Source organism: Babylonia areolata, chromosome 29, assembly GCF_041734735.1.
Source record: "Babylonia areolata isolate BAREFJ2019XMU chromosome 29, ASM4173473v1, whole genome shotgun sequence".
Taxonomy (NCBI): domain Eukaryota; kingdom Metazoa; phylum Mollusca; class Gastropoda; order Neogastropoda; family Buccinidae; genus Babylonia; species Babylonia areolata.
The window spans coordinates 2,618,600-2,643,779 of NC_134904.1; the positions used below are offsets into that span (position 1 = coordinate 2,618,600).

A 25,180-nucleotide genomic window follows, 5' to 3' on the forward strand; every position below is an offset into this window, starting at 1 on the left:
TTATAATTTATATACACTTTTTATGCATTTATACTGATATAGCTTAAGTATGGACTTAGTCACTTTTTATCAATCAGTACAGTCAAGAGATAGACCTGAAAAGTGCAGCATGAACAGGTCTATAACCCATGTGCTTGTAATCTCATCACCATCAGTTCTCATGTTGGGTGTTTCTTTAACTTGAAGGTTGTAACTTAGAATTAAGCTAAATCTATACATTGACTTTACAATCTACATTTTGATTAAATGGAATTGTTCCAGAATAAACCTCAGCTGCATGCAGAGCTGAGTCACGACAGCAGTCACAGTGCGTATACATACCTTTTGGCACACGGTGCACACCAGTTCATAATGGAAGGAGAGACGCCCCCACAGCTACAGCAAAGGTGGTCCAAGCTGGTGCAGCTGATCCAGGGCTCTGCACCGGACGGCAGCAACGAGGCCTCATGGCCCTCACTGGGGCTGGACTGTCTGATGGACACCTTTGTGGCTGTGTATGATGAGTGTCAGCAGGACTGTTTTGCCCGCAACAAGAACGTTGCAGCCTTCGTGAGGAAATGTGAGAACGATAGATCTCTTCACTTGTCTTACACTAGTCTTAGGCTGCAGTTGTTTTTTTTTAGTTTTGTTTTGTTTTTTTCTTTAATTTGCTGCTTTTGATTTAGGAAAGGAATAAAAGGTATTAACTATTTTCTACATTTTATATTTGTTATGAAAGAAGAAAAACAGTGTGTGCTTAATAACCTAAATATAAATTTATGAGCGTGTGTGTTCACATGTGTGCAAGTCTGCATGTTTATAAGTGTGTTGAGGAACGAGTGTGTGTATTTGTGTGAAAGAAAGTGTGTGTGTGCTTGTATGTGTGTGTGTGTCCTAATATGTAAAAGAGAAAGAGTGTGTGTGCACATGTATGTATGTGTGTGTGCTGTGCACGCACAGTTTTGTGATCATATCTTTATTGTAAACTTAAACATCGGCGCTTTACTGGCAACTGTGAACATATAAAGAATAAATGTTGTTTTTCAAGATTACTGCTATGAATTTTTCATAAATGCTGTTTTGAATGATCTTGGCACCCTACCAGGTGTAAAAGAAGCAGAAATAAATCTCAAGGATGCTAGTGATCAGACTGCTGTGATTGTGCAGACAAGGAAGTGGTGAAAAGGACCAAAGAACTCCGCATCAAACCCAGCGACTTTGAGGTGAAGGCCACCATAGGTCGAGGTCATTTTGGGGAAGTTCATGTGGTACATGAGAAATCAACAGACACTGTGTTTGCCATGAAGGTCCTGCGCAAGTCTGATCTGTTGTCCCAGCCAGATGTGAGTTATTCATTTGATAGAGTTGAAAGATAGATGTACTGTGGAGTGTGCATGTATTGTCTGATGATCCGACAGTTTAGATATATTGGTTGACAAGTTTTTTGAAAGCTTATTTTTTTCTTACCTTTGCTTATTTCAAGTTTCGTAAAATGCCACACACTTTGAGATTTCATGACAGAGTAGTAGTGGAAGGAGAGGACTGGGCCCCACCTTCCTTTACTGACCCCCAAACACAGTGGATGTGAGTTCACTGTCCTGATGTCTGTAAAAAGCTATAGGACCTTTAACTTTAAACTTTGCGTCCTTTCATGACATGCTGGCAAAAACCATGGCTGAGAGATAAAGATAACAGTAGTGTTGGTCAGGATTTTATTAAAAATATAATTTTTTAGCTTTTTTGTTAAAGATCTATTGACTGTAAGTGTGCAGTCACAGTCTTCACATCAAGCTCCACTGAGCCTATACCAGGCTGAGATCGAGGTGGGAAGCCTTTTGAACCAAAACCTTGACACTGAATGCTGAAATTGAGGATGCTGATGTGGATTAAACTGAGAGCATCCTGGTCCTTGGTCTGTTTTGCCATCTACTTTGCTGCTTTGGCAGCTGGTCTGGTTTAGCAGTGCTTTGGCAGCTGGTCTGGTTTAGCAGTGCTTTGGCAGCTGGTCTGGTTTAGCAGTGCTTTGGCAGCTGGTCTGGTTTAGCAGTGCTTTGGCAGCTGGTCTGGTTTAGCAGTGCTTTGGCAGCTGGTCTGGTTTAGCAGTTCCTGTGGTTTGCTGTGCAGTTGTGCCTGTGCTTAAGTATTGTACAATTTTGCTGGTCTTGTAATTTTGACTTTTTGTGACCTGTGTCACATGATAGATCTTTTCATTGCCCAATAATTATCACTTCATCAACATGTCCATATGTGTGTGTCTGTACTGTTGAAGCAGCTGAGTTATTGGTTGGGTTGGGTTGGTTTGAAAAAGAAAATGTGACTACAATTTAAAAAGGTGGCGAAACAACAGGCATGTTGATTGTTGTGGTCAGTCTCCCTGATATCATGAACCAAAGCGTAAGAAAACCAGCGCTATAGCAACAAGCAGTGAGAAAAGATGTGTGCAGAACACAGGGGTCCCTGTTTGGTTCCAGATCTCTTTCTTTGAGGAGGAGCGAGACATCATGGCCAACTGCAGCAGTCCATGGCTGACCCGCCTTCACTTTGCCTTCCAGGACTCAGTCAGTCTTTACCTGGTTATGGACTTTCACCCAGGGGGAGACCTGCTCTCCCTTCTGTCCAGGTCAGTGGGGTGTTTTTTGTTTTTCTCCTTTGCAGCAAAAGTCTTTTTATTGTTTGAAGTGTTTTGAATCAATAGGTCTGTTTTTTTCTGTTACTTGGTTTGTACACCTTTGAGATCAGGTTTTGAAGGGGTTTCGAATGAAATATTGTACATAGGTTTGGAGCACCTTGAAGGAAAAGAGAAAATATATACTATCACACACACACATGCATGCACATCCATGCGTGTGCATGTGCTCGAACAAATGCATGCTGGCATGCATGCTTGCTCACTCACTCACAGTAACACATGCATACATCACACAGACACACACATGAAGTAATATGCACACATATACGCACACACGAAAGGTTTGTACAAGCATGTCATAGACCACATACAATTAATAAAAAGACTGGCCATAGTTCCATGCCATTCATAGTGTGTGTGACAACTGAAAGGTAAAGTTGCATATATTTAATATATATCGTTTTGTATTGCATTACTCTTTTTGTCACAAAAAGATTTTTCTGTGTGAAAAGACAGGATTGGCATGTCTGTGAAGGAAGATAAGCTGTTCAACTGAAGGAAATAGAATAGAACAAACAAAAGCAGGGTGGATAGATGGATGTGACTGTTTCGACATCATGGGGATATATATATATATATATATATACTCACACACACATATGTATATATATGTGGGAATGCATATGTGTTGCAGACATGGGGACGAACTGGAGGAGGACATGGCCCGCTTTTACCTGGCGGAAATGGCCATAGCCATCAACAACCTGCACCAGATGGGCTATCTGCACAGGTAGTCTGCCACTACTGGCCATCCTACGTGGCTTCACAAGCATTCTCTCTTTTCTTCAAACGTCTCTCTGGTCTGAGTCATCGTTGTTTTTTCTTCCACTATGTTGGCTTCAGAATCATCGATTTTTCCATGTTGTCTTCAGATTCAGAATTTGTTGTTTTCCTCCTCCTAAACTTGCTTCAGACTCATTGTTTTCCTTCAGTTTTGCCCTGGAATCATCATTTTTCTTCCAGCCTGTCCTGTCTATAATGACAGAAGAAATAGATCTATACAGTGATGCAACTGATTAAGAAAAAAACAACAACAGTGAGTTAACTTTTACTTTGTTGTCTGTGATGAAGGATTTGTTGTAGAAGAATGGGCAACATTTTTAATTGTCAAGAAAACTTAATGTTTGTGAAGTTTAGCTGAAGAAGGGGTAAGGAAAGAATTGCTATAATTGATGAATGTCTTTTCCAAGCAATTGACAAGTGAAATGTGGAGTGATGTCCATCAAAGTATTACAGTTATATAATGAGGGACTTTAGTGATGCTCTTCTTATCAGTTTGATCAAAGAATAATCCTGATATGTGCTTGTTTGAAGGCTGAGGATGCATTTGCTTTTTCTCGTGATACGGATGGTTTCCATTTCAATTAAATTTCTCATCAAGTTTGATGTAATGTGTTTGTGCATGCATACAGGTGTGTGTGCATGGTTGTGCATACATGGTTTGTATTCCTACTTTTATTGACATTGATGATCATCATTGATTGTTCCACATGGTGCTCTGTATTTTGATTGCAGAGACATCAAGCCAGAAAATGTGTTGCTTGACCATACTGGTCACATCAAATTAGCAGACTTTGGATCAGCAGCCAAAATGGATTTACATAAGAAGGTTGGTCCCTGTCAGTTTTGGCCTCTGAGTGAAAAGCACTCGCAGATGAGACATGCTTTATGAAATGAAATGAAGTTCCTTTGGCACAGCTCAGAAGTAACCAATCAATATTGGTCAGCAGTCCAAATACATATTGAGCCTCTGCACATGCAGAGAGCTCAGTGTTGAAAGCCTCACTCTGACCTCGTTGCCTTCACCTTTGATCTGACCATTGTGTGAACGCAGATTATTTTCCCTCTGTAATTTGATAACGCCAACAGGACATACAAAATGACTGTTTTAGCAAGCATATCATGATGATATCAATAAAAAAAAAAATAACAGGCAGTGTTGAGTTAAAGGCATGCCTCATACGTAGCGAAATTCAACATCATTTTCATATTGCTGTGGGCTCCTTCACTCGTGGAGAGTCATGTGCTTCAACATGTTTGCTCTGCATGTAAGTCTGGATAAACTGGTCACACACAGAGCCCTGCATGCAAAACTACTGCATTTTGTTAGTCATTTTGTGCCTTGATAGTTCTCTGTATGATATAGCTCACAGTTGTAAGTCATGGTGTTCGTTACTCTGCATATTTTGAAGGCAGGAATACTATGTGCTATTGATACTGTTGAATCAGGGACGGTCCAAAACACAGTGGGTCACATAGGCCCCTGTGCCAAGGGAAGCAACCACATGATGAAGCATAATTCTGATTGGCCAGCTGCAGGATATATTTCTAGGGGAACATAACCAGAATAGAGACCGTTTCATTTCTTCCAACATGGCTGCTTAAGTATTGCGGAAAGTTTTCGGAAAGCTATTGAGGTGGGTTTTCTACTCTGCATGGGTGGTATTCAGCCAGTAAACAGTACGTCTGAGGATCGCCTAAACAAAATTTATTTCAGTTTTAGAATAGTGTTCAAGGCATTGCTTTTGTAACAGTGGCAGCTTAGGTATGATTATTCTTCCCTAAACTCATGAGTTGAATTATTAAGTTTCTGGTGTCGGTGTTTTTCCTGTTGTTTCACAGTTTATTCATTTATTTCCTGGTGTAATCAACAGTAATTTAGAATTGTTTCATGGAAATTTGGCTAAAACCAGTTGTGCAAAATAGGAAAAGGCAAAATGCATTTGGCAGATGAATGCGCCAAAGAGCGCAGTATGTTCTCAAACTGGAACTCCATATTCCCTTGTGTATTTCAGTGGATTTATATGTGTTTGAGCACATCTTAAGACACTGCTGTTTATGGAGTGTCTAAGTTGCTTAATTATACCTGTTTTGTGTAGGTGTGTATTCCTGCTTTATACTGAATTTGTTGCATGCTGGTGATATAGATAATCACAGTTCCATAACCCACTGAACTGTCAGGGCTTCTAATAAGGCATGAATATGCATCCCTGATGCTTTGGAAATGGTAAGGACACACTGCATGTTGAAGGAATGGGTCCCTGGGACGTTCTAAAAATGTCTAAAACAAACTGAAACACAAAAAAAGGGTGAAGGTCCTATATTGGAGCTTTAGTCTGACGCAGGGATCGTATGCTGTGAAGAAGAATTCTTCCCCTTTGTCACTACTTGGCCTAGAAACTTGGACGATTATGACCAGAATTGTATGTCTGTCTTTGCATACATGCAGTGATGCAGACTTGATTAGAATGTGCAGCTTTAGGCTGACCCTCTGGAGGTAGTCTGGGATCCCCGGCAATCATAGAAAAAGAGTCCCAGGGATCCCCACAATGTATAATAGAATTCTGACATGGTCCCAGAACCATTAACATAAGTTATTTTGCCTGTTTAAAGACAGAGGCAAGATTATGGCATTCACAGACCTGCACATATTGTTGTTGGGGAAAATTTTCACAGACTGCTGGAATTCTTGCCACAAACCTTTAGGTTTGGAAGTGTGAAACACAAAACGCTGGGCCTTCATAAAAAATCGTCCTCCAACCCTTTGATCCTTAAGATGGATTTGCAGGTGTCATCACACCTGGGCCTTCATAAAAAATCGTCCACCAACCCTTTGATCCTTAAGATGGATTTGCAGGTGTCATCACGTATGCCTGTGGGGACGCCGGACTACGTGGCTCCGGAGCTGCTGGATTCCATGAACCGAGCCTCCCGAAGTCAGCGCTACGGGGTGGAGGTGGACTGGTGGTCGTTGGGTGTCTGTGCCTATGAGATGCTGTTTGGCTGCACTCCCTTCACTGACGACAACGGCTCCATGGTGGCCACCTACAACAACATCATGAACTTCAAGGTGAGTGCTGTCCGCTGGGTCAGTGACTTAATCCCATTGTGTGAACTTACCAAACTTTCTATGCTTGGAAATTATATTAGTTATGGCCCTCATTTAGTATGTGAGTGACTGTCATTTAGTATGTGAGTGACTGGCATTGAGTTTCCTAAATGCTGGTGGAATGGTTAGGAAACATTAAAAAGAAAATGAAAAGAAGAAAGAAAAGAAGCAAATTCAGTGGTTTGTGTTAAGAGGTGAATTGTATTGAGACCCTGCCTGCTGATTTCATCTTCAGGTTAAACAAATTGTGACAGTTTGCTGTTTTTTTTTGTTTAAAAAAAAAAAAAATTCTTATATGTACACTCAAGAGAACAAATCATCAGATGCTTTCAATAGAAATGCCTCTGATCATTACACTTCTGCTTCAATTCAGCTATTCACCTTTTTTGTTGTTATTATGTTTTTTTAGTAATCAGTTCTTTTGTTTATTCATTGAAGTTTTCACAGCTCACTGACTTGGCTGTCGACAGAACAAGCTGAAATTTCCACCAAACAATAAGGTCTCTGCCGAGGCCAGAGATCTCATCTCCAAACTGCTCAGCGATAGCAAGACACGCATCGGCTGGTCAGAGCTGCAGCAGCACCCTTTCTTCAAGACAGTCTCCTGGGCCAACATCAGAAACAGTAAGGTGCTTTCTGCTGTCTCTCCATCTCTGGCTGCATCGTAGTGCTGCTGTCCTAGTCGTAGCTAGCGTCCAGTATTTTCTTGACAAATCTTATGTTGGTTTGTGTGATTCTGTGTGTGACAGTGAGAGAGAATGAGAGAAACGTAGCACAATTGTAGTTTTAATATATTTGTGTATAATTATGTATTCATTGGTTACTGTACCACTTCCGCTAAGGTACAAAACCTAGATGTTGTAAAGAAAAAGAAAAGAAGGTTATGTGAAAGGAACTGAGCAAACACCCTGTATACAACCCCTTTGTTAATGTTCTGACTGTTGAGCCTAGGTATAAAGACTCATGCACTTGTACATTGGTGTAGACCTAGCTGAAATTTTAAATGCTATCCATTTCATTTCAAAGAATGGAGGTTGTTGGTTGTCACAAGTTTGATGAATTGTACATGATAATCTGTGAAAATAAAACCAAAACAAACTCTCTCTCTCTCTCTCTCTGTCTGTTTGTCTGTCTGTCTGTCTTTCTGTCTGTCTGTCTGTCTTTCTTTCTCTTTGTGTTCCAAGTAGTGTTTATGCATATACTTAGGTTAATTTTTTCTGACATAATTGTTTCTCTGTTTTTATAATGTTATACTTTTGTATTGCCTTTTGCTTTGTGTTTGTTGTATTTTTCCTTTTCATGAGGGCAGGATAAAAAAAACAAACCCAATTCCTTTTTTTCCCTAGAAAAAAAAGTTTGTTCATTCGTTTGTTCATTCTCTCTCTCTCTCTCTCTCTCTCTCTCTCTCTCTCCCTTATACCAACTGCAGTCCAGTGCCTAACTGATTCTGCTACGGTGCTTTCTATTATGTTTAAAAAAAAAAATTTCAAACCTTTTATAAGTGACCCTCTCCCTTTTCAGCTTCCCCACCCTATCTGCCGTCCATCAGCAGTCTGGACGATACATCAAACTTTGATGAAGTGGAGACAGTGAAGGCACCCCCCAACGTGGACAGCTTTCAGCCCAACAGCAGAGACTTCAGCGGCCGCCATTTGCCCTTCGTTGGATTTACTTACTTCCGCTGTGCCAGCACTTTGAAGCAGTGAGTGTTTTAATTACACATACTTAACCGTGACGCAACTAGCGCAGACTCTGGCAGGGGTCTGACATTCCTGCCTGTGCAAACTACTATCCGCCTATGTGGAGAAACTGCGGCCGATAACCTCCCGGAAGTAGGTAACCTCCCCTTTGTCCCGCTGGCTAGCACCCTCTTTTTCCGGCAGCCATTATGACTCCTGTTCCTGTGCTCTTCATACGGCTAAGTTTTTTTTCGTATTTTCTGTCTGTCTGTCAATTCTCTGGCGTTCTCAGCACTTTGAAGCATTGAGTGTTTTTGTGTGTTCGGAGAGGTTAAATGTACTTGCAGGTTTGTTAAATGGAATGGAATGAAAGATTGATGTTTTCGTTTCCACAGTCTGTGTTGGTCTGCATTGAGAACTCAATTTATTCATCAGGCAGGGGATTTTCCACAAATTTCGCAGATTTCCGCAGTATGTAGGTCACATTCTGCCCAACTTTTGTTTTCATATGCTTTTTAGGTTTTTGTTACCCCCCGGCCCCCCTGTTTTCTTTGAAAATGTTATCTCTTTTTTGGGTGAGTAAAATCCCATGCCTTAATCACAGTTTCTAATCTCTGTGTCTCTGTTCCACACTATAAACCCCCAAAAGAAGAAAGGATGAAGGTAAAAAGATATGTTTTAAAAGTTATTGATAATGAGCTTCATGACAAATATGGTGTATATTTATTTTGTAATGTTTCCTTTTTTTGTATCACCAAACACTAAGAACTGAAATGGAACAAACTATAAATGTTCTATATTTCAAGCTTCCTAGTACCACTATGCCCAGGATGTGCCTCTGGATTCTCTTTGCCAGTTCCTGAAGGAAATAAATACTTACAGCTTTATTTTGATTTTACCTGCAATAAACAAAACGTGGGTAAACTTGTCTGTTTAATGTTGTTTGATTTGACCTTTTTGTTTCACAGTGCTTCCGTTTCTCCTTGTTTTTCAGAACTGACAGATAATAAGCCCAGAAATGGCTCTTTTGTGGTCAGCTGAGCTACAAGCAGCATGATTTGATTTGATTTGATATTGTTCACATTGTTTTGGTTTCTCTTTGACCAGTTTTTAAGAAATGACAGGCAGTCAGCAGTGAACTGGCCCTTTCTTTTGTGGTCAGGTCGGCTGAGCTACAAGCAGCGTGATTTGATTTGATTTTGGTATTCAGCCCTGAAATGGCTGTTTTGTTGTCGGCTGGACTATGAGTTAACCCTTTCCTTGCCAGAGGTGCAGTGCCAGCTCACTGTACAAACCAGCTGAGCAGCAGTACAGTTCTGTCTAAACCAGCTGTGCAGGAGAGGGAAAACTGTGTCACCATCAACCCACTTTAACCTGCCATAACTTCATAACTACTCATTCAGTCTTCTCCATTCATAGCTCATTTTAAAGGGCATAGAATGCAAATTATGAGCATGTTTATTTGTTTGAACACATTGACTGAATTTTGAAATCAGTTGATGAAAATGAAAAAGTATGTACTTTTGAGTAGTTTTCACATATTAGTTGTTTTAAACATAAAAAATACACCATTTCAAGTGAAAAATGAACACACAGACTGGGAAATACAACTAGAAACATAGTCATAACACAATGTAATAAAATGTGCACTCACCTATGTGCAGAGATGAGAAGAATACACGCAGACACACACAGACACACAGACACACACACACAGTATCACAAGCAATTCCATTAGGGAAAACACCACCACCACACACTCTGTATGATGCAAAACTGGAAAGTTTCATGGTTTGTTTCACAAATTTCTTTGTACATTATTAAATGATGTCTTTGTATTACTTGTCAATCTTTCTCCACCGGTCTGGCGAATTCTTCACTGTCACTGTCAGTAATTGGCACTCCATTGGGGGAATTATCTGAAATCATTTGCAATGCCTCCATGGTGTTGTAAACACCCTTTCGTTTGTTTCCTGAAGTGCTGGCCATGCTTCAACTGGAGAAATCTGCTAAATAAATTCGGAAATATTCGACAACGTGCGTCAACTTGCAACTCAAACGTAGAATAGACGTTCTGGAAATATGTGGAGAATATTTTGAACTTGTGTAGTTTCACGAAAAGAAGAACGAGTGAGGTTGGTAACTCTAGTGTACAAGTTGCTGATCGGCGCCTGAGGCATAGAGCTTGCAAGTCACCAACTGGCGCCTGAAGTGTTCAACTAGGAAGTCGCCGATCAGTTCCTGAACCGTCAAAAGGGTTAGAATTAAAGCAGTATTATTTGATTTGTTTTGGGTATTTGCAGTTGGGTGGACTGTAAGCTTAGCTAAAGCAGCCTGATTTCATTTGCTGTGATTTAGGAGTCACACCAACCCCCACAAAAGATCATCAGCGGCTGGGCTATAAGCTAAAGCAGCCTCATATGATTCGCTGTGGTTCAGGAGCTCCCCTAAGAAGAGCCTCAGCGGCTGGGCCATAATCTAAATCATCCTGATTTGATTTGCTGTGGTTCAGGAGCTCCCCCAAGAAGAGCCTCAGTGGCTGCAGCAGCACAGCGGCAAGCGAGGAGCTGGATAGCAGCATGGGCCTCAACACGGCCCGCTACCTCTCCCATGTGGAGAGCTCCACCTCCCTGTCCTCCTCCATACAGCCACCACCACCCACACCCCAGGCGATGGATGGAGAGCTGCAGAGGCTGCGTGGTCGCTGTGCCCAGCTGGAGGGGAGGGTGGAGGCACTGGAAGGGGAGAAGGTGGTGTTGGAGAAGGAGTTGAAGGAGTATGTGGCCAAGAACCAGGTCAGTGTTTCGTTGTGGGTGGTGGCATCATGGGGGAGTCAGTGGGAGGGGGTAGGGAGGAGTCATCATGTGGAAGGACTTGGGATGGACAGGAGAGTTTGATGGAAGAGTAACTTACTTTTTTTTTTTGTTTTTTTTTTTTTGTGTTTTGAGACCTGGCTGAGTGCAGAAGATGCGGCAGTTTGTGGCGTGATTTGAATGGGTTTTTTCCCCCTTCAAATTGTATTGCTGGTATTTAACAGGAAAGAAAAGATTGTCCGGAAAGTTTGTAATTCTGATGCATTTATGCAAGACTTAATGCAAGGCAGTCTGAGATAAAAATGTGCACATGGATAAAGACATGTTGTGATATGCAATTTACAACTACACATACTTGCATACATTCTCATGGGTTTGCGTGTGCATCTCTGAACATTTATGTTGCTTACCACTGACTGTACAGTATGACGGGTTCAGCGGCTGAGTGGTTAGCGCATTAGGACTTTTCAGCCTCCGGGTGCCAGGTTCAAATGAAGTGACCACATCAGCTGACTGCTGAGTCTAGAATGTGTCATTCTATTTATTTTATCTTATTTTATTTATCTTTTTTAAACGAGCAGTGCATAGTAATGAACGGTACATAAAGGCACACCTTGACTTACGTGATCAATTGCATGACCTCATCTCCAGGTATCTTTCTCAAGCAGTTTAACTGGGTGTGGAAATGCCTTGGAATTTTAATAGAATTCTTGACCAGTACCATTCAGCAGTGTATAGTTCATTTTAAAAAAGAAATTAAAAAAATTTCAAAGAAAAGATAAAATTTAACATTGCGACCGTGAAGTCCGCAGATGAATTTTTAAAATTTATTTTGGCTCTGTTTGATATATGGAAAATTTTCAGTCTGGTCTGGAAAAAGTATGGAAATTTGTTGGGTCACATCTCTAGGAAGAACCCTTGGTAGACATGTGGTTTGTGCGTGTGTGTGTGCATGTGTGTGTGTGTGCGTGTGTGTAATTATGTGTGTGTCTGTGTGTGTGTGAGGCAGGCACTGTCCCATCAGCTGGAGCAGGAGAAGGTGCAATGCGACACCAACGACCAGCAGTCGGTGGAGGCCTGGCAGGACCTGCAGGCCATGAACACACAGATCACCTCCCTGGAAGATCAGATGTTGTCGTAAGTTGGCCCCTCCAAGGTCGATCATGCATTTGTCAGTGTTTGGTTGCATCATGGGTGAGATGCAGATGGCAAAGAGAAGGTTATTGGTGTCTAGATGTATGCAAGGTGCTAGACTGTTGGAGGGAAAACAGATCAATAGTCTTTGATGGTGAACAGTTTTGAAATTTTGCTTTCAGTATTTAGAGATTTCATTGAGTTCAATAATAAGGAAAGAAGGACAGAATAACACAGATTGTCATGAAACATACATTTTCGAAGTTTCTTTAACCTGTATTCTTCTTCCACGTTTGTGTATATTTGATCTTTGGCATGCACATACACACAGGGGGTTAGTTTAGGCACAAGCAGGCCTCCACATCTGTTGACCATGGAGATTGGAGAAATCTCCACTCCAAACCCACCAGCTGCTAAGACCAGGATTTGAACCCAAGACCCTCATTTGGAAAGTCCAGTGCTTGAACCACTAAGCTTTTGTGTCCGCCTTTAACTTGCAGAAAAATGCAACTTGTTTCAGTTTCCAGCTGGACGAGCTGCGGGAGATCATCGTACAGCTGGAGTCTGAGCAGGAAGTCCTGACGCGTCGTCTGCTGCAGAAAGAACGACAGGTTGAGTCCCTGCAGAAGTCACTGACCACCGCCCAACAACAGCTGTCCTCCAAGCAGCTCAAACTGGACAGGGTGAGCTCTTGAGAGTGTGCTTGGTTTGAAACTTTCCTTCATGCAGAGAGAAACCCTTCATTCTGAATTGTTGAATGAAGATATCCTTTGTCAAAGCCGAAGAAGATTGTTTTTTATCGTCAGCATTGTGAGTTGTACTCTGACATGGGATTTCCCTCTGATGCAGTAAAATTACAGTGTTAGGAGAGTTTAGGTCTGAAGTTCTTGTTGTGCCTTTTCACTCCTGGGGTGATTCTGGTGCCCCTGTATTTTAGCCTTGTTTGTTGTTTTTGTTGAAAATTTCCTTCCATATGGTTGGTGGTGTTCTGTTGAACTGGAGGATAATATCACAGAATAGATAAATGATGATAAGGATGGTTTGGCTCTAAGCACCAATGGTAGATAAGTAAATGATGGTTTGGCTCTGAGTTACAATAATAGGTAAATAATTCATAAGGATAGTTTGGTCTGAGTGACAATGATAGGTAAGTAATTCATAAGGATAGTTTAGCTCTGAGTGACAATGATAGGTAAATAATTCATAAGGATAGTTTAGCTCTGAGTGATAATGATAGGTAAATAAATAATGATAAGGAGTTTTGGCTTTGAGTGACAGTGATAGGTAAATAAATGATGATAAGGAATGTTTGGCTGTGAGCGACAGTGATAGGTAAATAAATGATGATAAGGAGTGTTTGGCTGTGAGCGACAGTGACAGGTAAATAAATGATGATAAGGAATGTTTGGCTGTGAGCGACAGTGACAGGTAAATAAATGATGATAAGGAGTGTTTGGCTGTGAGCGACAATGATAGCTAAATAAATGATGATAAGGAATGTTTGGCTGTGAGCGACAGTGACAGGTAAATAAATGATGATAAGGAGTGTTTGGCTGTGAGTGACAGTGATAGATAAATAAATGATAAGGAATGTTTGGCTGTGAGCGACATTGATAGGTAAATAAATGATGATAAGGAATGTTTGGCTGTGAGTGACAGTGACAGGTAAATAAATGATGATAAGGAGTGTTTGGCTGTGAGCGACAGTGATAGGTAAATAAATGATGAGAAGGAATGTTTGGCTGTGAGCGACAATGATAGGTCAATAAATGATGATAAGTAGTGTTTGGCTGTGAGCGACAGTGATAGGTCAATAAATGATGATAAGGAATGTTTGGCTGTGAGCGACAGTGATAGGTAAATAAATGATGATAAGGAATGTTTGGCTGTGAGCGACAGTGATAGGTAAATAAATGATGATAAGGAGTGTTTGACTGTGAGCGACAATGATAGGTAAATAAATGATGATAAGGAATGTTTGGCGGTGAGCGACAATGATAGGTAAATAAATGATGATAAGGAATGTTTGGCTGTGAGCGACAGTGATAGGTAAATAAATGATGATAAGGAATGTTTGGCTGTGAGCGACAGTGATAGGTAAATAAATGATGATAAGGAATGTTTGGCTGTGAGCGACAGTGATAGGTAAATAAATGATGATAAGGAATGTTTGGCTGTGAGCGACAGTGATAGGTAAATAAATAATGATAAGGAATGTTTGGCTGTGAGTGACAGTGATAGGTAAATAAATAATGATAAGGAATGTTTGGCTGTGAGCGACAGTGATAGGTAAATAAATGATGATAAGGAATGTTTGGCTGTGAGTGACAATGATAGGTAAATAAATGATGATAAGGAATGTTTGGCTGTGAGTGACAGTGATAGGTAAATAAATGATGATAAGGAATGTTTGGCTGTGAGCGACAATGATAGGTAAATAAATGATGATAAGGAATGTTTGGCTGTGAGCGACAGTGATGGGTAAATAAATGATGATAAGGAATGTTTAGCTGTGAGTGACAGTGATAGATAAATAAATGATAAGGAATGTTTGGCTGTGAGCGACATTTATAGGTAAATAAATGATGATAAGGAATGTTTGGCTGTGAGCGACAGTGATAGGTAAATAAATAATGATAAGGAATGTTTGGCTGTGAGTGACAGTGATAGGTAAATAAATAATGATAAGGAATGTTTGGCTGTGAGCGACAGTGATAGGTAAATAAATGATGATAAGGAATGTTTGGCTGTGAGTGACAATGATAGGTAAATAAATGATGATAAGGAATGTTTGGCTGTGAGTGACAGTGATAGGTAAATAAATGATGATAAGGAATGTTTGGCTGTGAGCGACAATGATAGGTAAATAAATGATGATAAGGAATGTTTGGCTGTGAGCGACAGTGATAGGTAAATAAATGATGATAAGGAATGTTTGGCTGTGAGCGACAGTGATAGGTAAATAAATGATGATAAGGAATCAGGAGTGTTTGGCTGTGAGCGACAGTGATAGGTAAATAAATGATGATAAGGAATGTTTGGCTGTGAGCGACAGTGATAGGTAAATAAATGATGATAAGGAATGTTTGGCTGTGAGCGACAGTGATAGGTAAATAAATGATGATAAGGAATGTTTGGCTGTGAGTGACAGTGATAGGTAAATAAATGATGATAAGGAGTGTTTGGCTGTGAGCGACAGTGATAGGTAAATAAATGATGATAAGGAATGTTTGGCTGTGAGCGACAGTGATGGGTAAATAAATGATGATAAGGAATGTTTAGCTGTGAGTGACAGTGATAGGTAAATAAATGATGATAAGGAATGTTTGGCTGTGAGCGACAGTGATAGGTAAATAAATGATGATAAGGAATGTTTGGCTGTGAGCGACAGTGATAGGTAAATAAATGATGATAAGGAATAAGGAGTGTTTGGCTGTGAGCGACAGTGATAGGTAAATAAATGATGATAAGGAATGTTTGGCTGTGAGCGACAGTGATAGGTAAATAAATGATGATAAGGAATGTTTGGCTGTGAGCGACAAAGATAGGTAAATAAATGATGATAAGGAATAAGGAGTGTTTGGCTGTGAGCGACAGTGATAGGTAAATAAATGATGATAAGGAATCAGGAGTGTTTGGCTGTGAGCGACAGTGATAGGTAAATAAATGATGATAAGGAATGTTTGGCTGTGAGCGACAATGATAGGTAAATAAATGATGATAAGGAATGTTTGGCTGTGAGTGACAGTGATAGGTAAATAAATGATGATAAGGAGTGTTTGGCTGTGAGCGACAGTGATAGGTAAATAAATGATGATAAGGAATGTTTGGCTGTGAGCGACAGTGATGGGTAAATAAATGATGATAAGGAATGTTTAGCTGTGAGTGACAGTGATAGGTAAATAAATGATGATAAGGAATGTTTGGCTGTGAGCGACAGTGATAGGTAAATAAATGATGATAAGGAATGTTTGGCTGTGAGCGACAGTGATAGGTAAATAAATGATGATAAGGAATAAGGAGTGTTTGGCTGTGAGCGACAGTGATAGGTAAATAAATGATGATAAGGAATGTTTGGCTGTGAGCGACAGTGATAGGTAAATAAATGATGATAAGGAATGTTTGGCTGTGAGCGACAGTGATAGGTAAATAAATGATGATAAGGAATGTTTGGCTGTGAGCGACAAAGATAGGTAAATAAATGATGATAAGGAATAAGGAGTGTTTGGCTGTGAGCGACAGTGATAGGTAAATAAATGATGATAAGGAATCAGGAGTGTTTGGCTGTGAGCGACAGTGATAGGTAAATAAATGATGATAAGGAATGTTTGGCTGTGAGCGACAATGATAGGTAAATAAATGATGATAAGGAATGTTTGGCTGTGAGTGACAGTGATAGGTAAATAAATGATGATAAGGAGTGTTTGGCTGTGAGCGACAGTGATAGGTAAATAAATGATGATAAGGAATGTTTGGCTGTGAGCGACAGTGATGGGTAAATAAATGATGATAAGGAATGTTTAGCTGTGAGTGACAGTGATAGGTAAATAAATGATGATAAGGAATGTTTGGCTGTGAGCGACAGTGATAGGTAAATAAATGATGATAAGGAATGTTTGGCTGTGAGCGACAGTGATAGGTAAATAAATGATGATAAGGAATAAGGAGTGTTTGGCTGTGAGCGACAGTGATAGGTAAATAAATGATGATAAGGAATGTTTGGCTGTGAGCGACAGTGATAGGTAAATAAATGATGATAAGGAATGTTTGGCTGTGAGCGACAAAGATAGGTAAATAAATGATGATAAGGAATAAGGAGTGTTTGGCTGTGAGCGACAGTGATAGGTAAATAAATGATGATAAGGAATCAGGAGTGTTTGGCTGTGAGCGACAGTGATAGGTAAATAAATGATGATAAGGAATGTTTGGCTGTGAGCGACAGTGATAGGTAAATAAATGATGATAAGGAATGTTTGGCTGTGAGCGACAGTGATAGGTAAATAAATGATGATAAGGAGTGTTTGACTGTGAGCGACAATGATAGGTAAATAAATGATGATAAGGAATGTTTGGCTGTGAGCGACAGTGATAGGTAAATAAATGATGATAAGGAATGTTTGGCTGTGAGCGACAGTGATAGGTAAATAAATGATGATAAGGAATGTTTGGCTGTGAGCGACAGTGATAGGTAAATAAATGTTGATAAGGAATGTTTGGCTGTGAGCGACAGTGATAGGTAAATAAATGATGATAAGGAATCAGGAGTGTTTGGCTGTGAGCGACAGTGATAGGTAAATAAATGATGATAAGGAATCAGGAGTGTTTGGCTGTGAGCGACAGTGATAGGTAAATAAATGATGATAAGGAATCAGGAGTGTTTGGCTGTGAGCGACAGTGATAGGTAAATAAATGATGATAAGGAATGTTTGGCTGTGAGCGACAGTGATAGGTAAATAAATGATGATAAGGAATGTTTGGCTGTGAGTGACAATGATAGGTAAATAAATGATGATAAGGAATCAGGAGTGTTTGGCTGTGAGCGACAGTGATAGGTAAATAAATGATGATAAGGAATGTTTGGCTGTGAGCGACAGTGATAGGTAAATAAATGATGATAAGGAATGTTTGGCTGTGAGCGACAGTGATAGGTAAATAAATGATGATAAGGAATGTTTGGCTGTGAGTGACAGTGATAGGTAAATAAATGATGATAAGGAGTGTTTGGCTGTGAGCGACAGTGATAGGTAAATAAATGATGATAAGGAATGTTTGGCTGTGAGCGACAGTGATGGGTAAATAAATGATGATAAGGAATGTTTAGCTGTGAGTGACAGTGATAGGTAAATAAATGATGATAAGGAATGTTTGGCTGTGAGCGACAGTGATAGGTAAATAAATGATGATAAGGAATGTTTGGCTGTGAGCGACAGTGATAGGTAAATAAATGATGATAAGGAATAAGGAGTGTTTGGCTGTGAGCGACAGTGATAGGTAAATAAATGATGATAAGGAATGTTTGGCTGTGAGCGACAGTGATAGGTAAATAAATGATGATAAGGAATGTTTGGCTGTGAGCGACAAAGATAGGTAAATAAATGATGATAAGGAATAAGGAGTGTTTGGCTGTGAGCGACAGTGATAGGTAAATAAATGATGATAAGGAATCAGGAGTGTTTGGCTGTGAGCGACAGTGATAGGTAAATAAATGATGATAAGGAATGTTTGGCTGTGAGCGACAATGATAGGTAAATAAATGATGATAAGGAATGTTTGGCTGTGAGTGACAGTGATAGGTAAATAAATGATGATAAGGAGTGTTTGGCTGTGAGCGACAGTGATAGGTAAATAAATGATGATAAGGAATGTTTGGCTGTGAGCGACAGTGATGGGTAAATAAATGATGATAAGGAATGTTTAGCTGTGAGTGACAGTGATAGGTAAATAAATGATGATAAGGAATGTTTGGCTGTGAGCGACAGTGATAGGTAAATAAATGATGATAAGGAATGTTTGGCTGTGAGCGACAGTGATAGGTAAATAAATGATGATAAGGAATAAGGAGTGTTTGGCTGTGAGCGACAGTGATAGGTAAATAAATGATGATAAGGAATGTTTGGCTGTGAGCGACAGTGATAGGTAAATAAATGATGATAAGGAATGTTTGGCTGTGAGCGACAGTGATAGGTAAATAAATGATGATAAGGAATGTTTGGCTGTGAGCGACAAAGATAGGTAAATAAATGATGATAAGGAATAAGGAGTGTTTGGCTGTGAGCGACAGTGATAGGTAAATAAATGATGATAAGGAATCAGGAGTGTTTGGCTGTGAGCGACAGTGATAGGTAAATAAATGATGATAAGGAATGTTTGGCTGTGAGCGACAATGATAGGTAAATAAATGATGATAAGGAATGTTTGGCTGTGAGTGACAGTGATAGGTAAATAAATGATGATAAGGAGTGTTTGGCTGTGAGCGACAGTGATAGGTAAATAAATGATGATAAGGAATGTTTGGCTGTGAGCGACAGTGATGGGTAAATAAATGATGATAAGGAATGTTTAGCTGTGAGTGACAGTGATAGGTAAATAAATGATGATAAGGAATGTTTGGCTGTGAGCGACAGTGATAGGTAAATAAATGATGATAAGGAATGTTTGGCTGTGAGCGACAGTGATAGGTAAATAAATGATGATAAGGAATAAGGAGTGTTTGGCTGTGAGCGACAGTGATAGGTAAATAAATGATGATAAGGAATGTTTGGCTGTGAGCGACAGTGATAGGTAAATAAATGATGATAAGGAATGTTTGGCTGTGAGCGACAAAGATAGGTAAATAAATGATGATAAGGAATAAGGAGTGTTTGGCTGTGAGCGACAGTGATAGGTAAATAAATGATGATAAGGAATCAGGAGTGTTTGGCTGTGAGCGACAGTGATAGGTAAATAAATGATGATAAGGAATGTTTGGCTGTGAGCGACAGTGATAGGTAAATAAATGATGATAAGGAATGTTTGGCTGTGAGCGACAGTGATAGGTAAATAAATGATGATAAGGAGTGTTTGACTGTGAGCGACAATGATAGGTAAATAAATGATGATAAGGAATGTTTGGCTGTGAGCGACAGTGATAGGTAAATAAATGATGATAAGGAATGTTTGGCTGTGAGCGACAGTGATAGGTAAATAAATGATGATAAGGAATGTTTGGCTGTGAGCGACAGTGATAGGTAAATAAATGTTGATAAGGAATGTTTGGCTGTGAGCGACAGTGATAGGTAAATAAATGATGATAAGGAATCAGGAGTGTTTGGCTGTGAGCGACAGTGATAGGTAAATAAATGATGATAAGGAATCAGGAGTGTTTGGCTGTGAGCGACAGTGATAGGTAAATAAATGATGATAAGGAATCAGGAGTGTTTGGCTGTGAGCGACAGTGATAGGTAAATAAATGATGATAAGGAATGTTTGGCTGTGAGCGACAGTGATAGGTAAATAAATGATGATAAGGAATGTTTGGCTGTGAGTGACAATGATAGGTAAATAAATGATGATAAGGAATCAGGAGTGTTTGGCTGTGAGCGACAGTGATAGGTAAATAAATGATGATAAGGAATGTTTGGCTGTGAGCGACAGTGATAGGTAAATAAATGATGATAAGGAATGTTTGGCTGTGAGCGACAGTGATAGGTAAATAAATGATGATAAGGAATGTTTGGCTGTGAGCGACAGTGATAGGTAAATAAATGATGATAAGGAATGTTTGGCTGTGAGCGACAATGATAGGTAAATAAATGATGATAAGGAATGTTTGGCTGTGAGCGACAGTGATAGGTAAATAAATGATGATAAGGAATGTTTGGCTGGCAGGAGCGCCGCAAGTCCCGGGAAGGTCAGAAGCAGCACCTGGCCCTGTTTGAGAGCCATGAGGAGTCCTGGCTGAAACAACTGGAAGACAAACAAGCTTCCATTGACGACCTCTGCAGGAAAGTTCGGGTCAGTATGCCACACTTTTGTGTGTGTGTGTGTGTGTGTGTGTCCCAGAATTTGGGACATTTTGACTATGTTTTCTATATTTTGATGATGATGGGGGGTAATGAAGATTCTGCAATGGTGGTCCACCTAGATGTGGGACTAATTGACAAGGCTCTCTTCTTTTAACATAGCATGGTGTCAACCAGGCTGAGAGATACAGACACCTGCAGTGTTGGTCAGGAAATGTGGAGTGATGGCCTAGAGGTAATGCGTCCGCCTAGGAAGCGAGAAAATCTGAGCGCGCTGGTTCGAATCACGGCTTAGCCGCTGATATTTTCTCCCCCTCCACTAGACCTTGAGTGGTGGTCTGGACGCTAGTCATTCGGATGAGATGATAAACTGAGGTCCCGTGTGCAGCATGCACTTAGCGCATGTATAAGAACCCACGGCAATGAAAGGGGTTGTTCCTGGCAAAATTCTGTAGAAAAATCCACTTCGATAGGAAAAACAAATAAAACAAATAAAACTGCATGCAGGAAAAAATACAAAAAAAATGGGTGGCGTTGTAGTATAATGACGCGCTGTCCCTGGGGAGAGCAGCCTGAATTTCACACAGAGAAATACAATTACAAATTCAAAGACACATCCATGAAGTGAATGACCCTTTGAGCCCATAACACACTCAACTCTGGGTTAAAGCTGGCCTTGGGCCGAAAAAAGCCTTCCTCTGATGGGGAACAAAGCCACATCCTCCCAGTCATCAGTGTACAAGGCTAACATCTTCGCTGCAATGGCTGGGTATAACATTACACTTCTTTCTCAGCCACCTTAAGCTTTTTTTCTCTCCTTTTCTTTTGTGCTGGTTCTAAGTCATTGAAGTTGGTGTATTTTTACTTGTCCTAAATTGAAAACGAAACACCTTTTGTGGACGTTAAATGCTAAAAGGTACAGTCACAAAATCCCTAATTTGTAAAGTGCTTGTGATGTGTCTTCACAACATTCAACGCCATGTAAATTCATATTTTCTTTCTTACTTACTGCCCTTTATGCCCTCTGGCATGTAGGGCAGCAACGAAGACTGTTTCCTCGACAAAGGTTTTTTTGGGGGGGACTGGGTTGTCAGTCCTGTGTCCAACCTCCAACCTGGAGGACCAGTGGATCGCGCTTTGTCCGGCCTCTACCCTTCGACCTGTCAGGCTTGGATGGCCCTACCAGGGGCATGAGCCCCCCACCAGCATAGCTCCAGGGATCCCTGAGGCCTGCAAGCCCCCACACCATGGCAAGGAGGCAGTCCTTTGGGCACCTGTTTATGGGTGGGGGCTATATGAATCAAGCATGATACTTTTCCGCCGTTAGGCGGAAAATCGCCGTGGTTCATTACAAATCAGCCGTTCAAAATATCGATCCGCCGCCAGTGAAGATGATTCTGCCGCACGAAACTTTGATTTCTGCGGAGCGACACATTTCAATAAATTCTGGAAGGCGGGGGTCATTTTTGGCTCTGCACCGGTTTCCAATCAATGATTATCATAGTAGGCCTATCCCAGAATTCACTTCCGCTTCGCGGGAAGTCTCGTTTGTTGACCGGCTTACTCTAGGCTACAGCGACGTAGATCTAGGCTACAGTGAACGACTCACACAAATTGTCAATGCCAAGGCCTGTTTTCATTGAACGGACAGCTAAAACATCTTCTTTTGATCCGAGCCTTCTTCTCAAAGAAATCTTGTTGAGTGTCCTGTACGTGCATATGCCTCCTCCATGTTCCTGCAAAACCCCTGTTTTACAACTACATCCAGAGTAAAACTAAAAGTTTTCCTGTTTCTGGGACAGACCTGTTTGGATGACTTAACTTTGCTGAATGACATTTTGCTGTTGGATAAATTTACCTGTGGATTGGTGGTCCGGTAAGGCTATAATTCATGCATGATCATTTTTTTTTATCATACTAACAGCGTTTCTTTGTAATGTTCTGTGTGCTTTTCTCACACCCAGTTTGCCCGACAGTAACAATACTAATTTTTCCAGGTAAATTCTAACACATGGAATGGGCTGGCAAGGATTGCTCCAACTGACTTTTTAGTGTCTATATAGACTATATACCAATCAATAGACACTAAAAAGTCAGTTGGAGCAACCCTTGCAAGCCCATTCCATGTGTTTTGTTGTTACGTGTTTTTACTCTGATTTTATATATATATGGCTAATTCGTGTTCAAAATGTCAAATTTCCCCGGAGGAGCATGCCCCCGGATCCCCCCTCCCCACCCTTTTTTTTGGGGGGGCGGGGGGGGGGGTCAGGGGGGGGGGATTGTACCATGTTAAGCCTCGTTCTAAAGATGGGGGGAGGGGGGGGGGAGTAAACAGTTACACTAATTGAGAAAATCCATGTCTGTATTAATTAGTCTTTTATTTTTGACACTGTTGTGGGTTCAGTCCACAGGGAAAAAAAAATCCTCTTTTTTTTTTCCAATTTCAGCTGCATTTTTTGTTGTCTGATTTTCCTCTTTTTTTTTCCTGCCTTGGTGGCATGCCTGATGAATACTGGAATTTATTATAATTGATTATTATTATCATTGTTATTATCAGTGGAGTGGTGGCCTAGAGGTATTGTGTCTGCCTAGGAAGTGAGAGAATCTGAGCACACCGGTTAGAATCATACAGTGGTCAGTATTTTCTCCCCCTCCGCTGGACCTTGAGTGGTGGTCTGGACGTCAGTCATTTGGATGAGATGATAAACCAAGGTTCTGTGTGCAGCATGCACTTAGCGCACGTTAAAGAACCCATGGCAACAAAAGGGTTGTCCCTGGCGAAATTCTATAGGAAAATCCACTTTGATAGGAAAACAAATAAAATTGCAGGCAGAAATTGTTTTTTTTAAATGGGTGGCGCTCTCGGTGTAGTGACATGCTCTCCCTGGGGTGAGCAGCCCGAATTTCACACACAGAAATCTGTTGTGACAAGAAAGAGTAATACAATACAATTAATCCGTGAAGTGTGCTGCACACTGCTGCAGGACCTGGAGGATCTGGTGGCGGCCTATGAAGAGCAGGAGGAGGAGCAGGTTGGGGAGCTGCAGCAGCTGCACTACAAGCTGAACACGTCCCTGATGTCCTCCGGCCTGGACACTTCCCAGGTGGACCTGGATGGTGCCACCACTGCTCACATGCAGATCCTGCCAGCCTCTGCGTCACAGCAAAAACGTGTGGTGCGTCAGGTTCTGTTTTCTCTGTTCCACTTTTGTAAGACTGGTTTCTTGTCTTCTTCTGTTTTTTTTGCCCCCATCTCTAAAGGCAGACTTTTGATCCAGTGTTCCCCAGTGATCAGGGTTTGAAGCCCTGCTTTGGCAAAAATTTTCTGTTTTTGGTTGAAGCAGATAATAAAGTATTTTGAATTGAATTGAATTGAATTGAATGGTGTTGTGTCATCAGGAAAGGCGCTTTGCTCTTTGATTTTCCTCACTCCGCCCAAATGTGAACGGGTACCTGACTTAGGTCAAGGAAAGTTAAACCAGCGGAAGGGGAGGGTTGGGTCCTGACCTTGTAATCCCACCCTAAGACACAATGGATAACGAGTTCACTCTCCTGATGGCTGTGAAAGGCTGTGAGACCTTTAACCCTATAACAATTCAAAACCTTGTAATCCCACCCTAAGACACAATGGATAACGAGTTCACTCTCCTGATGGCTGTGAAAGGCTGTGAGACCTTTAACCCTATAACAATTCAAAAGCAGAATTAGCAACGATGCAAATGATTTCTGCCTCTGCTCACATGTGTGTGTGCTGACCTGAGAGGTTTATGGAGTGTGCTCCTTTCACAAGTTTCTGTGTGTGCATTGATCAGAGGCTTAACCCTTTGAGCCCTGAGTTCCTGAACAATTTTAACCCTTCTGCCTGAGCTCCTGAGCCAAAATTTGCAAATAATTGGTATTTAATGTGTCACGGCAGATAGAAAAAGAGTGCCACCGGTTGAGCGGTGCGTAAACACTTGTGTCGAGTTTTGCTATTGGTTGACTTATATTGAAATCGATCTTTTTTATCCAAAGCACATGCAAAAACACAGTGAAAAGGCGCGGCCATGTTGGTACTACGTTCGCTGACGTCAGAATATTACGGTTTTTCTGATTGGCTCTTCAGTATAAGTCAACCAATAGCAAAACATGACACAAGTGTTTACGCACCGCTCAACCGGTGGCTAGGCATTACCTCATTTTTCTCTACCACCACGGTGGTCAGGGCTCAAAGGGTTGAGTGTGTCCTATTCAGTGTGTGTATTCTGATCTGAGAGGCTTGTGGAATGTGTTCTTTTCAGTATGTGTGCTTTGATCTGAGAAGCTTATGGAGTGTGCTCCTTTCAGTGTGTGTATACTGATCTGAGAGGATAATGCAGTGCGTTCCTTTCAGTGTGTGTATACTGATATGAGAGACCTATGGAGTGTGCTCCTTTCAGTGTGTGTGCACAGACTGAGGTTTTTATGGAGTGCGTTCCTTTCAGTGTGTGTGTACTGATATGAGAGACCTATGGAGT

The 25,180-nt window shown here is 40.9% G+C and overlaps 1 protein-coding gene across 1 annotated transcript in view; it reads left to right on the top strand.

Annotated features, from left to right (window-relative positions):
- LOC143274829 (uncharacterized) overlaps window positions 1–25,180 on the top strand; it is an 80,949-nt gene that overhangs the window by 1,821 nt on the left and 53,948 nt on the right. The window contains exons 2-14 of the mRNA XM_076578769.1: window positions 262–559; window positions 1,147–1,322; window positions 2,451–2,599; window positions 3,303–3,398; window positions 4,184–4,277; window positions 6,306–6,518; window positions 7,028–7,181; window positions 8,079–8,259; window positions 10,749–11,031; window positions 12,059–12,186; window positions 12,704–12,866; window positions 20,551–20,676; window positions 23,669–23,860. Of these exons, the coding sequence (XP_076434884.1) occupies window positions 352–559; window positions 1,147–1,322; window positions 2,451–2,599; window positions 3,303–3,398; window positions 4,184–4,277; window positions 6,306–6,518; window positions 7,028–7,181; window positions 8,079–8,259; window positions 10,749–11,031; window positions 12,059–12,186; window positions 12,704–12,866; window positions 20,551–20,676; window positions 23,669–23,860 (2,163 nt within the window). The 5' untranslated portion in view covers window positions 262–351. The remainder of the gene's footprint in view (window positions 1–261; window positions 560–1,146; window positions 1,323–2,450; window positions 2,600–3,302; window positions 3,399–4,183; window positions 4,278–6,305; window positions 6,519–7,027; window positions 7,182–8,078; window positions 8,260–10,748; window positions 11,032–12,058; window positions 12,187–12,703; window positions 12,867–20,550; window positions 20,677–23,668; window positions 23,861–25,180) is intronic.